Source organism: Mobula hypostoma, chromosome 16 (genome assembly GCF_963921235.1).
Source record: "Mobula hypostoma chromosome 16, sMobHyp1.1, whole genome shotgun sequence".
NCBI lineage: Eukaryota > Metazoa > Chordata > Chondrichthyes > Myliobatiformes > Myliobatidae > Mobula > Mobula hypostoma.
The window spans coordinates 48,136,102-48,151,805 of record NC_086112.1 but is presented as its reverse complement, the minus strand read 5'-3'; the positions used below and the strand labels follow the sequence as shown (position 1 = coordinate 48,151,805).

General features: G+C 41.1%; 1 protein-coding gene across 3 annotated transcripts in view; it reads right to left on the bottom strand.

The window, feature by feature from the left end:
* Positions 1–15,704, bottom strand: part of LOC134357387 (selenocysteine insertion sequence-binding protein 2-like) — an 82,105-nt gene that overhangs the window by 20,536 nt on the left and 45,865 nt on the right. For all 3 annotated transcript variants that reach the window (XM_063068905.1, XM_063068904.1, XM_063068906.1), the window contains 4 exons: positions 14,030–14,185; positions 8,899–9,031; positions 8,563–8,732; positions 437–584 (listed from right to left, as the gene is read on the bottom strand). In XM_063068905.1, the coding sequence (XP_062924975.1) occupies positions 437–584; positions 8,563–8,732; positions 8,899–9,031; positions 14,030–14,185 (607 nt within the window). The remainder of the gene's footprint in view (positions 1–436; positions 585–8,562; positions 8,733–8,898; positions 9,032–14,029; positions 14,186–15,704) is intronic.

The window sequence follows — 15,704 nt, the reverse complement described above, 5'->3', positions numbered from 1 at the left end:
TAAATATCAAAAGAACAACAAAAAAAAGATATCTGTTTGCCACCTTCTAGCCTTGTTTGACCTGTGTACAGGACTCCACATTCATTAATGAACAACCAAAACAAAAACAACTGGTGCAGATACATCACAAACTTCAAACCTTTGACTACTGTGATGGGCTACAGCCCTCTTGGTTGATATATTTACTTGTTTTACGATCATCTTTTGCTAGACTAGCTAGCTATACCAACCAGAATACTCTAAACCATGGGGTAACTGAAAAATGCTGACACTTAGCAGGCCAGTTAGCCTCTATGGAGAGAGAAAAACGGAGTTAATAGTTCAGGCCATCCTTGAAAGGCCTAAAACGTTAGCTCTGCTTCCCTTTCCATAGGATACCACCTGATTTATATTTACCAGTATTCATTCTTTTATTCAAAGATACAAAACAACTTGCCATTTAATTCAGTGATTTTTTCTGTGTCCTGAGTTACATTCTGATCCGAAGCGAGTGCCTGACCCTCTTGATCACAACTTAATGGCATCAATCCCATTTCTTCTTGCAGCCGTCGCTGTTTCCTTTCTTCTCGTTCCTTCAATATAATCTAACAGAACAAAATTAATGTCAGATGATTGTTTTTATATATTTATTTGGGACAACATTCAAAGAATAAAAACTCATCGAGAAAAATACCGGAATTTCCTTGGTTTATTTAAGACACTGTGGCACTTAATTGGGGCAGAAGAGTGTTGCCAACAAGTTCTAACTAGCGTCAGTCACTGGCATTTGTGTGGACATTAGACATTACACTGTGCTTAGAGCAAACAGTTTTTAAATAGTGACAGTTGTGTGTGTTTGTATTCAAAAAGCAGTGACTTTTGTCACTGATAGTTGGCAAGAAATAAGCAGTAAGACAATGCCAAACTGTTTTGCTCACTGACATTTCAAGCATTCAGGGTTGGAGATGCCAGAAACAGCCAGGAGTGAAAATGAAATTATCTCTCTATTTCAACAAGTTAGGAATTACAAAGAACGTGAAGATATCGAAAGTCATTTTGAATGTTACAGTGAAAATGAAGATTTGGAGGACGCAATTGTCCACAGCATCGTGTAAAGGCAGTCCATTATCTGTTCAAATTTAAGTTTAATTATCAGCCAGCAATACATGAACACAGTCAAATGAAGCAGCATTCCTTCAGGGCCAAAGTGTGCAGCATACACAAGTCACACATAGCGCAGTCAATATAGCAAGCAAACATACAATCACTCTAAAAATATATATATACTCTGTGCACACATATATTGACACCCTTTCCTGACGAAGGGTTCCGGCCTGAAACGTCGACTGATCGTTTCCACAGATGCTGCCCGACCTGCTGAGTTCCTCCAGCGTGTTGTGAGTGTTGCTTCGACCCCAGCATCTGCAGAGTATTTTGTGTTTGACACCTTTTATAGCCTCGGAGGGATGGAGCTACAATGGTGCTGAACAGCGACTCCTCTGAGCTCATCCACAGTAACAGCTTAATTTCTACCTTTAACGTCCCTCTTTTTCCTTTTCAAGGTGGATGGGGTTCTGTCAGAGACACTGACCTAGAGTTATGTTCAGACTTCAGTTCTTTACGGTGGTGGGACCTGCTCCTGGGGGCTCACAACTGGCTGCTTTTCGATACCCCAAGGACGCAGCCTAAATGACGATCGCGCCATTGGGGTTCTGAGGCTTCGTGGCCCTGTGGACAAGCCCACCGCAATGTTTTGAGAGAACGAGGAACACCGGGAACAGTGCATCAGCTGTCGGGGGCCCTGTAGTCAGCAAATCATGCACTCTCTCTCTCTCTCTCTCACACACACACACACACACACACAGTGGGGGAGAATTTGTTGCCGATTCTCAAGTTGGAGAACTCGGAATAAAAGTGATGTGACAGACTTTATCATCATAAATTAGCGAGTTGTTTTGTCATGTCTCCCCTCTTGCTGAGTGACACCTCTCTGCACCTTTATTTGGGAGAAAGAGCCTGTCAAGTTGCCGGATGAACGATTAGTTCTTGTTGTACTGCAGATCATGGTCTTCCTTGGGGGCTTTGCTATTGCTGGCTTGGTTGGTGGAGGGTGCTGATGCTTTTTTTTTGCTGAAATGGGGAGGGGTGTAGGTTTGTTGCCTTGCTGCTGCTTGTGCATGGGGGGGGTGAGAAGCTTTGGGGTTCTAATGTTTTTACTGCCACTCACTCTTTGGGGTACCCTTCTGATTTCGTGGATATCTGCGAAGAACACGAATTTCAGGTTGTATATTGTATACATTTCTCTGATATTAAGAGAGACTATTTAACTATAACTGGGGTGCCTAAGACTTTTGCATAATACTGTATTTATTAACAGACACACCTCGGCCTGAGACACCAGACAGGTGATTTGATTCCAAACAATTGGTTTATTGGTCATTACAGAATGCCTCGCTAGTGCTTCCCGCTCCCTCCCATTTCCTTTTCCCAACCATGATTCCCTTCTCCCTGCCCTCGTCACTCTCAGTCCACAGTAGAGACCCATATCAAATCAGGTTTATCATTACTCACATGTCATTAATTTTTTTGTGGCAGCAGTACATGAAACAAAACTACGATATATATATCCCAGGTCCCTGAGTAACATATCCCACGAATTGATGGTGCAGTTCCCAGCAGTCCGCAGACAAACGCAAACGTGCAAACCAGCTTGTCATTCCACCAACTGAACACTGGATGGCAGCACCAGCGGGAGGTGTCAGCCCCCAGCCGAGCATGGACGCAGCATTGCAATGCCTTCTGCATCTCCTCTCCTGGACTGCACCAGCAGGCAAGGCCATGGCTTGAGGGCTAGTCCTCGCTATAACCGAGGCCATGCAGCTCCCTCCCTGTCTGTTGTGCCAACAAACAAGGGACATTTATCAATGTCCAACAGGGTCTTGAGATTGCAAGAGAGGTGTCCAAGACAACCAATCGCTGTTACACTGCACGCTGCCTTCACGCACCAACTCCAATGCCCTCCTGTAGCAGGCAGCAATACGGTCCACACCAAGTCCAGCTCCTCTGCCAATGAGCACCTCACTGATGAGGTAGACCTGCAGTATCCAAAGTTCTTAAAGTCCATCATTGTCTTGCAATCATAAAAAATGACATTTAAAAAAAGGCAAAAACACCTATGGTTGGCCTGCGGAAAGCCGCTGCATCCGAGCTCGCTGCCATCTTAACGGAAGTGCACTGGGTGTCCGCACTGATTGTGTTCATTACGTACTCTGGATGAATTCCTCCATCGATAACTATTAGGAACTATTACAGTTTTATACTACTGCAGTAGTATTTGTAGTGTTCTAATTTGTTCTGCATTTTATTTAAATACATAATTTATTACTCGGTTTGTTTTTTAAAAATATCCTTCTAACTAATTCCATGAATCTTCGACTAATTGGGCAAAAATGTACTGGTCCCAATTAACCAGAATCCACTGTATATTAACAAAGCAGAAGCTCAAGTCAAAATTCAGTTCAATGGAAAACACGAAGAAATAGAGGGACTTAGATTGTGGGGTCAGTGGTAAATAAATGCCTACTAGGGTGTACAGACATTGAAATGGGACTTCATTTCCAAATCAACTGTCACGGTAATGGTGAGGCCACGTTTGGAATATTGTGTTCAGTTTTAGTCACCCTGCTACAGGGGAAGATGCCACTAAGCTGGCATTTGCTCAAGATAAGGGCAGAGTGACAATTTTATGTGTGCAGCTCCCAGGTGAATAACCATCATTCCAGTCTTCAATGACTAGAGACCTGGCAGTTTCCTGACCACCCAGGGAGTGAGTGCAGCAGCTGGAGGAACAGGGAAATTCTCCATTACCTCAGGAAAAGTAGCTGCCAGGTAGGGCCCATTTGCCCACCAACGTCCTGGCTAATGTACAGTCTCCAGAAAATAAAACTTTTAGACCTCTGAGAGCAAGACTGCAATACCAGACAGGCATCAGAGACATAGCTCATCTCTGACACTCCAGACACAGTAATCCAGCCCCAGACCTTCATCATTCACTACATGACCCAGACAACAGCATCAGGTAAAGATAGAAGTACCTCCATTTGCTCCATGATTGACTCATAGTGGTGCACAGGTGTTCTACCTCTGTCCTGCTGCCCCTACCTGGAACGTCTAGAAGCCGAGTGTTGTCCACTCTATCTGCCCAAGGAGATCTCTGTCTTGGAGGCTGACATCAGAATATTCTTCAAGAGGGTAAACCCTCACAAGGTGTCAGGCCCTAATGGCGTACCAGGGAACTGAAACTTGTGCCAACCAACTGGCTGGAGTGTTTATGGGCATCTTCAACCATTCACTGCTGCAGTTGGAAGTTTCCCATCAGGTTCAAAATGTCATCAATCATACTGATGCTCAAGAAAAGCAGAGTGAGCAGCCTCAACAACTATCATCCAGTATCACTCACATCTACTGTGATGGAGTGCTTTAAGAGGTTGATCATGGCTAGAATTAACTCCTACCTGAGCAAACACCTGGACTCACTGTAATTTGCCTACTGCCATAATAGTGCTCACAATCTTGCTGGCACTTTACTTGATTTTTGAGCACCTGGATAACATTAAGACATACGTCAGGCTGCTGTTTATCAATTACAGTTCAACATTCAACACCAATATCTCATCAGTACTAATCAATAAGCTTCAAAACCTGGGCCTCTGTACCTCTTTCTGCAACTGGATCCTTGACTTCCTGATTGGGAGACCACTGTCAGTGCAGGTTGATAATTATCTCCACCTCACTGACAATCAACAATGGCACGCCTCATGGATGCATGCTTAGCCAATGCTCTACTCTCTCTACATACATGACAATATGGCTAGACACAGCTCAAATGCCATCTGTAAATTCACCAATGATAGCAGATCATAGATGGCAAGGAGGCGGTGTAGAGAGGCAAGACAGATCAGCTGGTTGAATGGTGTCACAACAACCACCTTGCACTCGATGTCAGCAAGACTATGGAATTGATTGCGGACTTCAGGAAGGAGAAGTAGGGAGAACACACAGTGGCTCTCTTTGAGGATCTTGCGGGGAAAAGGATGAACAGCTTCTGAGCATCAGCATCTCAAAGGATCTGTCCTGGGCCCAACACATTGATATGATCAGAAAGAAGACATATCAGTGGGTATACTTCAAGGAGCTTAAGGAAATTACAGGTCACCAGAGGAGTTTTAAACTCAGCCAACTCTATCACAGGCACAAGGCTCTCTAAGAGAGGACATCTTCAAAAAACAGTACCTCAAGAAGGCGACATCCATCATTAACGACCCTCATCATCTGAGACATACCTTCATCTCATTACTATCATCAAGGAGGAGGTACAGGAGACTAAAGACTCATACGCAATGTTTTAAGAACACTTTCTTTTGCATTATTTAATTTTTGTAACTTATAGCAGAGGGGCTTGGGAATGCTTGCGCATGAATCACAAAAGATTGGTTTTCAGGTGCAGCAGACTACTAAGGCGGCAAATGGAGGGCCGGCTGGTGGCGCAATGACATCGGTGCCGGACCTGGGAGTGGAGGTTCCCGGGTTCGACACTAGTCAGGTCTGCTCCTAAGTACGCTTTCCATCCGTGCCGGGTTGAGTGTCGAGATCGCAACTCGACCTCGTAAAAATAAAAGGGAAAATACTGTGAAAATGTCTGTGTGAGGAGTGGTGCGTCACACAGTCTCTCTCTCGCTCCGGGCCTTGTAAAAGCCATGAAAAAGACATCATCACGGACGTATGTACGGACACGCAGACACACACCCACATGCAGACACACACGCACACAGGCACACGTCAAAAAAAAGGCGGCAAATGGGATGTTGGCCTTCATTGCTAGAGGGATTGAATTTAAGAGCAGGGAGGTTATGCTGCAACTGTACAGGGTACTGGTGAGGCCACAGCTGGAGTACTGCATGCAGTTCTGGTCTCCTTACTTGAGGAACGATATACTGGCTTTGGAGTTAGTGCAGAGGAGGTTCACCAGGTTGATTCCAGAGATAAGAGTGTTAGACTACGAGGAGAGATTGAGTCACCTGGGACTGTACTTGCTGGAATTCAGAGGAAATTTTATATGTTTCTGTAAGATCATGAGAGGGATAGATAAGATAGAGACAGGAAAGTTGTTTCCACTGGTAGGTGAGACTAAAACTAGGGGACACAGCCTCAAGATTCGGGGGAGTAGATTTAGGACTGAGATGAGGAGGAACTACTTTTCCCAGAGAATGGTGAATCTGTGGAATTCTCTGCCCAATGAAGCAGTGGAGGCTACCTCAGTACGACAAGGTTGGACAGATTTTTGCATAGTAGGGGAATTAAGAGTTACGGGGAAAAGGCAGGTAGGTGGAGATGAGTCCATGGCCAGATCAGCCACTATCTTACTGAATGGCAGAGCAGGCTCCATGGGCCAGATAGCTGACTCCTGCTTCTATTTCTTATGTTCTTATGCATGTTATTATGCCTTGCACTGTACTGTCATCATAAAACAACATATTTCATGACACATCAGTGATAATAGATCAGATTATGATTCAGGGAGTGAAGAGATCTAGATGATGTTGCTGGGATTCAAGGGACTGAGTTATGGAGAGTGACTGAGCAGGATGGTACTTCATTCAATGAAGCACAGGAGAATAACAGATGATCTAAAAGAGGTGTTTAAAATCACAAAGGGCATAGACAGGTGGATGCATAAAGACGTGTTCTCAGGGCTGGGGAATCAAGAACTACAGGGCATAGGTTTGGTGTGAGAAGGGAGATATTTAATAGGAACCCAATGGATAAATTTTTCATCAAGATGGTTTCCTTATACGGAATGAGTTCACCAGACACTTTAACAGGTACATGGATAACGAAAGGTTCAGAGGGATATGGGCCAAACACAGACAAACAGGACCATCTTAGTTGGGAATCTTGGTTGGCATGGACCTGTTTCCAAACTGTATGGCTCAAAAACTATGTATGAAAAGGGATATAAATAGATGGGATACTGCAATATATAATCAGTAAAGAAAGCATTAACAACAAAAGGTCTATTAAGTGTTCAAAAACATCTATTGTTTCTTGGCAATCAAGTTTAGGTTTCAGAATTTCAACCACTTCTCCAAAGGAGAGCACAGGAAAAACATCAGCTTTTTCAAAACAGCAAATCACTCATCATGTATGTGGAGTTGATGGGGAAGGGCCTTCGACATTCAATATTTCCAATTTATTTTCAAGCTCAAAGGTTTTTGCAAGCTTTTCATGTTTTGTTTTGCCTCAATGAAATGGTCTTATCAGAATCAGAATCAGGTTTATTATCAGATGCATGTGACATGAAATTTGTTAGCAGTTCAATCTAGCAGAGAGGAAAAAAAATAAAAACATAATAATACAAGTAAATCCATTTTCTATATTGAATAGATTAAAAAATGTGCAAAAACAGCAATACTGTATATTAAAAAAAAAGTGAGGTAGTGTCCAAAGATTCAATGTCCATTTAGGAATCGGATGGCAGAGGGGAAGAAGCTGTTCACAGTAACGAGGTCTTGCTTCTCCATTAACCAGCTCTGCATGTCAGTCATACTGCTAACTTCTTTATAATGTTTTACTATTAAATATTTTATTGTCTGTACTTTTTCCAAAAGTAAGGTTGCCAAAAAAGATGTAGGATTTAATATAATGCAATGACGCTTAAGAGACTGATCAATCATGGCACAGTCTAAAATGATTTAATTGCTAACAAATCATTGTTGAACTTGTGCATAAAAATACAGTATGTGCTTCTCACAACATTTTCATTATAAACATAGTTATGGAATTGTATAGCACAGAAACATGCCCCTTGGCACAGCATGTCCAGGTCAACCTTCATTGGCCATGTACACTCATTTTATTTGCTTTCATTATGACTATATCCTTATATGTCTTGACTTTTAAGTGTCAATCTACATGCAACTTAAACATGGTAATTGTATCTAATGTCTCTGGTATCAACCACCTTCTGCTTAAAAATACCCACCTCTGAGATTCCCTTTAAAACTCCTTCCTCTCATCGTAATCCTATTTGCTAGACTTTCATATGTAACGTCGAATGAATTTAGGAAATGCGGTATTTGCAGTTCAGACTAAAAAATTAATTTATTGCACTCACACGTATTCTTTTTACATATTTCTATTCAATAATCATTTATTATTGGACTAGGGGCAAGAATTTGTTCCCAAAACTATAATTAGTTTTCACAAAGAAAGCAAATTAGAAGTCAGGCTGATAATCTTACAAATATGCTGACTTTTGTGGAACTATTAAATTTGCTGGTTTTATAGATCTGAGAAAGTTGCGTGCAGTCTTTGCATTCATCAGCCATGCTTTAGTGACAAAGTGCTAGGATCAGAATCTTACTTTTAGAAGCATGAATCTTAGATCCTTCCCTGCATTACTTCTTTATTTTTTTTTTGAAAATACAATTTAAATGGGACAAGATACCTTCCTCCAATTCTTGTGTAGTGTGCTACTATAATCTGATGAAACAGCAGTGATGCAACACATTACATCCAACTAACCTTCTTCAATGATGTTGGCTTTTTAGCCTTTGGCACTTCTCTTTGTTTTCCTCGCTTTACTAAAGGAGCACTTGAGTCCAAGGGATTGTGAGGAATCTTTTCCTGACTTGAATTTTGAGGCAGCTTTTTCACTGTGGGTTCTTTGGGAACCAATGGTAAGGCTCCTCCAACTACAATGATTATCAACAATGAAAACAAAATGAAACTAATTGCATCGAGAATGAATCCAAAAGCATGTTTAACAAACAATGCAAACACACAAATTCAATCATCTTTGTCTCAAAATATACAACAGGGTCAAAGAAGAGATGAAACCAAATTAATTTCAACACATGCCTGCAAATACAACTGGCTTAGGAGCATGTTTGGATGACATCTCTTGCTGTTTCTGTTCTAGGACTGTCAGCATGTTACCAAAATCTAGTTGCATGGGCATTTTGCTCTTCCTACCACTTTTCTTTGGAGCTTCCTATAAAAGAAACAAGCCATTTAATTGGAATTATTTGCCATGTAAGTGCATCTATTATTGCTATTAAATTCAGTGCAACTCAGTACCCAAGAGCAATCAAAATAAACTATAATCTATTATATATGTGCATTAACAATCTAATTTATACTTAGGCATGTATTATCTGGATCTAGATTAATGCTGATTAAAATGGTTGAAATCAAAAGTAAAAAAGTAACACAAGTTAAACTACAATTTCTAGAAAAACATTAGCAATCAATATTTGAAAGTGGTATCACTTACATTTGCTCAATTTGGAAGTATATAAACATTAACAAAAAAAGATCTTAGATGACCAAATTAATTAATGCAGAGCAATCCTTGCATTTTGATGCATTTTTCATTTCACAAAAGCTGCCTGAATTAGTAAGTCAGAGTGTATGGAACTACTGCTTTAATGCAACATTTCCAATTCACAGAGAGTGAGATCTATGTGAGAGCAGGAACCATTGAAAAGGACAAATCTCACTGAAGAATCTTTTCCTGTCTTGAGTTTTGAGGTATTCTCTTTGATGTGGGTTCTTTAGAAAATCAATTAGAACATTCTCCTGACTATAATGATCATAAACAATGGAAATAAAATTTAAAAAGTTAAAATATGTTGAGAACAAATCAAAAAGTATGTTTAAAAATCATGATGTACAAACCCACAAAATTCAATCATCTTTACCTCAAAATATACAACAGGGTCAGAGGAGAAAAACAGAATAATTTCAAAACTTGCATGTAAAATAATACTGGCTAAAAACAAGTTCAGAAAAGGATAAAAATTTAACTTTAGAAAACTGAAAAGAAGGATGGTGAAATATAGGAAATAAGGTAGATGATCTCGTAGCAATTTCCCACAAGATAGTGACGCACTTGGTCGCAGCGGCCTCTCTGGATCCAAACAAAGGTATAGTAATCATTCATCCTTCAACTCTTTTTGATCACAAGACAATGCTGGATATTACGAAAATCAAGTACGGTAGGTCTACCCCACTAGTGAGTTGCTCGATAGCGGTGGAGCTGGACTAATGGCGCACCATGTTGCCATGCGCTACACCGCGTCAGAGGCAGGTCACAGTCCAATAAACGGTGCAAATGATTTTTCTTGTGAATGCAACACATTGGTGGACATTGGTGATGTAGAATACTGTGTCTGGTTCAGTGGCAAGACCAATGGTGGAAAAGCTATGTGGCCTCAGTTGTTGCATGGACCAGGCCCTCTTACCACAGGGGATGCTTGTCACAGCCTCCCAGGGGAGAATATGCCAGACACGGGCTGGGAGAGAACAAAGGTCTGGTGGACATGCTGGATTCCCTGCTGCGTTGGGGGCCTGCCCCTCCCGTCAGTGCTCCTCTCTAGTGCTTGCTTGGTGGAAAACAAGCTGGACTTCATTTGTCTGTGGCTCCACCAGCTTGGCCCATGGCAATGTCCCATGCACCATCCATAACACTCTGGGACTTCAGCTGTATATTTTTTTGTGACTGTTTTTCTGCTGTTGTAATTATATGCGCTGTAAGTGCTTTGTGCTGCGTGTGACTGGTGATGCTGTGTTTCGCACTTTGGCCCTCAAAGAAGGTTGTTTTGCTTAGCTGTACTCATATATATGGTGAATGACAGTTAAACTTGGAACATGAACTTGAAAATAGCAGGTTTCACATTTTGGGCATTACTAAGTCATGGTTGAAAGATCCCAGCTGGAAGCTTAAAATCTAAGGATACACATCAAATCGAAAGGACAGGAGGTGGTCAGAGAGGGCAGGGTGTAGCTTTATTAGTAAGTAAAAAAAATGAAATGAAATCTTTAGAAAAAAGTGACACAGGATCAGAAGATACAAAATTCCTTGTGGGTAGAATTGAGAAACTGCACGGGTAAAAAGACAATGACAGGAGTTATAAACTCTCCGAACAGTAGCCAGGATGTGGAGTACAAATTGCAACAGGAGGTAGAAAAAGCACAAAAGGGGCAATGTTACAATGGTCATGAGTGATTTCAATATGCATGCAATAAGTGCTAGATCCCAAGAAAAGGAATTTGCAGAATGCCAATGAGATAGCTTTTTCAGCAGCTTGTGGTCAAACCCACTAGAGAAACAGGCAATTCTGGATTTGGTGTTGTGCACTGAACCAGATTTGACTGGGGAGCTTAAGGTAAAGGAACTTAGCAGACAGGATACAATTCACCCACAGTCTGAGAGGGAGAAGCTAAAATCAGATGCATCAGTATTGCAGTGGAGTAAAGGTAACTACAGAGGCATGAGAAAAGGAGCTGACCAAAGTTGATCGGAATGGGACATCAGCAGTGATTAAGGTAGAGCAGCAATAGCTGGAGCTTCTAGGAGCAATTCGGAAGGCAAAGCATCAGTTCATCACAAAGAAGTAGTATTCTAAAGGGAGGATGAGGTAACTGTAGCTGACAAGAGAAGTCAAAGACTGCTAAAAGCAAAAGAGAGGGCATATAATATAGCAACAAATAATGGGAAGCTTGTAAAAGGTAACAGAAAGCAACTAAAAAAAATACAGAGAGAAAAGATGAAATATGAAGGTAAGCTAGCCAATAATTTAAAAAAAAGTTTAACAAAAGATTTTTCAGATATACAAAGAGTAAAAGAGAGGCAAGAGTACTTAAGACTGCTGGAAAATGACACTGGAGAGTTAGTATTGGGGAATAAAGAAATGACAGATGAACTGATTAAGTATTTTGCATCAGTCTTCACTGTGAAAGCCACCAGCAGCACACCAGAAATTCCAGAATGTCAGGGGACAGAAGTGAGTTCAGTCATTATTACTATGGAGAACGTGCCTGGGAAACTGAAAGGTAGGCAAGTCACCCGGACCAGATGGACTACACCCCAGAGTTCTCAGAGGTAGCTGAAGAGATTGTGGAGACATTAGTAGTGATCCTTCAAGTTCTGGAGGATTGTAAATTTTAAAATGTCACTCCACTCTTTAAGAAGTATGGGAAGCAAAAGACGGCCAACTAACCTGACTTCGGTGGTTATCCGCGACTTTTCAAGTCATATGTTAATGATTTGGATGATGGAACTGATTGCTTTGTGGTCAGGTTAGCAGTTACAGAGATAGGTGGACGGGCACGTAGTATTGTGGAAGCAGAGAGGCTGTAGAAGGACTTGGAAAGATTAGGAGAATGGACAAAGAAGTGACAGATGAAATACAATGTAGGGAAGTGTATGGTCATGACTTTGGTAGAAGGAATAAAGGCATAAATTATTTTCTAAATAGTCATAGTCATACTGTATTGATCCCAGAGGGAAATTAGTTTTCGTTACAGTTGCACCATAAATAATAAATAGTAATAGAACCATAAATAGTTAAATAGTAATATGTAAATTATGCCAGTAAATTATGAAATAAGTCCAAGACCAGCCTATTGGCTCAGGGTGTCTGACCCTCCAAGGGAGGAGTTGTAAAGTTTGAAGGCCACAGGCAGGAATGACTTCCTACGACGCTCTGTGCTGCATCTCGGTGGAATGGGGACCGAATTCAAAAATCAGACGTGTAAAGAGACTTGGGAATCTAAGTGCAGGATTCCCTGAAGGTTAACGCAGGTTGAGTCAGTAGCAAGAAAGGCAAATGAAATCTTAGCATTCATGTCAGGAGGACTAGAATAGAAAAGCAAGACTGTCATGATTTCTAAGTCATTGGTCAGACCATGTTAGGTATATTGTGAGCAGTTTTGGGCCCCTTATCTAATAAAAGATTTGCTGGCACTGGAAAACATTCAGAGGAGGCTTACGAAAATGATTCTGGGAATGAAAGGCTATGTATGATGGCTCTGGACCTGTACTCACTAAAATTTAAAAGAATGGGGGGGGGGAGAAACCTCATTGAAAACCATGGACTAGTGAAAGGTCTAGATATAGTAGATGTGGAGAGGACATTTCCAATAGTGGGAAAGTCTAGGACCAGAGGATACAGCCTCAGAATAGAAAGACATCCCTTTAGAATGGAGATGAGGAGAAACTTCTTAAGGCAGAGAATGGTGAATATGTGGAATTCATTGCCACAGGTAGCTGTGGAGGCCATGACACTAGTTATATTTAAAGTGGAGGATGATAGTGAAAATAAGTCAGACTCAATGGGCTGTGAGGCCTAATTTTGCTCTCATGTCTTTTGATATTATCACACAGGAGACCAACACCAGACAAGTAAAAACTTGAGCACATGTATCACTAATTATGATTTTTTTTTGAAGCTCCACAGATTTCAATTAGCTTAAGGTCTAGGCACAGCATTTCAGATTAATAATTATTTGATGAGAAGGCAACATGTTTACAGTTTTGGAGCTCTTTTAACTCAATGAAAGGTAAATGTGGATTAGATTTATGGAAAGGCTAATACCTAGTACATTTTCCCATGGGGAACTACATAGTTAAAGATTCTGAAACATTAAGAATCTAAATTGTTCATGGTGTAGTTTGTAAAATGACTATAGGCTCAACAGTATCATAAAGTCAGTTTAATTGGGATAATTTGTGGTCCAATCATACTTCTCCACAGAACAGAGGACTAATCAAAAACTACAGGATTGCAGGCACTGGCACACAGTTTGATATTTTTTAATAATACTTCATTTGCACCACCAGCATCAAAATCTATAAGTATAAAACAATTGCTTTACTGCATAAGGCAAGGGAAACACATTTCTCACTACTAATGCAAGATCACTATGAATCTCTTCAAGCTCTTCAGAGGATTTAGAGAATATAGTACCGAGAACATTCCTTAAAGATCCTACTTTGACATTGATCAAAAATTAAGTCATCAAATTTGACAGTTGTTAATAGTTTCTGGTTCAAAAAAGTGACTCTTTCAACACTCCACCGGGCAAAAAAAGTTGAGAGGCTTGCCTCCACTGGTTCAACAAGGTTGAAAGTATGTAGTCTTCTTTGATTTTTCAAATTGCAAAAGAATATTACTCAAATGAAACAGACCAATAATTCTGAACAAACCGTAGAGTGCTTCAGAGGATCAGTGGTCCTATTTTCTCCAACGGATTCTTTCCTCGGAATCTGAACTGCCTTCTGGTCCTGATCCAGACAAATTGATCCATCAGTAGTACCGTGAGAACTGGTTACATGCAAAACTAGCTCTCTATCCACTGACCCCTGAAAAAGTAAAAAGAAATACAGCTACAGGCTACAATAGAAAAAGATTAAAATTTAAATATTTTGTGAATGTAATTATTTAAATTGGGCAATTAAATAAAGTGGACTCCTTGTCATTTATTATATATAGTATCACCATGAAACAAGGACCACCTTTACACAAGAAAAATTATGCCACATAATTACTTGCTGGCATCAGGCACAAGAGTGTAGCACCAAAAATTATGCCTTACATTTAAAAAAAACTGCTTTAAAAAAATCTACCTAATATATTTCAGTTTGATTCACCACGTCACAGTGAAAAACACTATAGCTTAATTGAATAATCAGAGGTGAACAATTATGTTACACTATCTTATCCTTTCAAAGAGTTCTTGAACCAATATATTTAACAAAGCTTTCATAAAATAAATACAAATGAATTGCTTTAGAGAGATGCGTGCAAGTAGATGTTGTACTTTAAAAACTAACTCACTTATAATAAAAAGAGCTTTGCCCAAATGTGAGTTGTTGATATTGGAAATAATAAATTCTGCAGCCAATGACCAGCACTGAACTTTCCAACGTGGAAGTACATTCTTACTGCACTCCTATAAAGAACTAGACAAGGGGTGACCCATTGGGGCACTCTTTGAGAGAAGGGTAGTGCAGTCTGATGTGACCAGAATGAACATTAAATTTTCCTGAATGCTTTGCTCTGCTTTGGAAACTGAAGTAGTAAACCTCAGTTTATTAAAGAAGAATGATGCGTAGCAAAGCAAATATTGCTCCTCCTCATTTAACAAAGGACACTTCTGATGGCATCATTTCTGGCTTATCTGCCATCTAGGACATCTCAAATGTCCTCTTTCTTTAAGGATCATGGCTTCCCTTCTGCCGTCGTCAATGATACCCTCACCCGCATCTCCTCCATTTCCCGCACTTTAGCCCTCACCCCATCCTCCTGCCACAACAGGGACAGAATTCCCCTTGTCCTCACCTACCACCCCACCAGCATCCAGATCCAGCACATTATCCTCCGCAATTTCTGTCACCTTCAACAGGACCCCACCACTAAACACCTTTCCCTCTCCACCCCTCTCCACTTTCCACAGGGATCATTCCCTCCGCAACTCCCTGGTCCACACATCCCTCCCCATGGATCTCCCACCCGGCACTTACCCCTGTAAGCATAAGTGCTACACCTGTCCCTACACCTCCTCTCTTGCCACCATTCAGGGCCCCAAACAGTCCTTCCAGGTGACGCAACACTTCACTTGTGAGTCTGTTGGGGTCATCTATTGCATCCGGTGCTCCCGGTGCGGCCTCCTCTACATCAGTGAAACCCGACGCAGACTGCGGGACCGCTTCATCGAGCACCTCCGCTCCGTCCACCACAACGGACAGGATCTCCCGGTTGCAGTGGAGTTCAACTCCACTTCACATTCCCATTCAGATATGTCCACAGAAGACCTCCTCTACTGCCAGGATGAGGCTAAACTCAGGTTGGAGGAGCAACACCTCATATACCGTCTGGGTA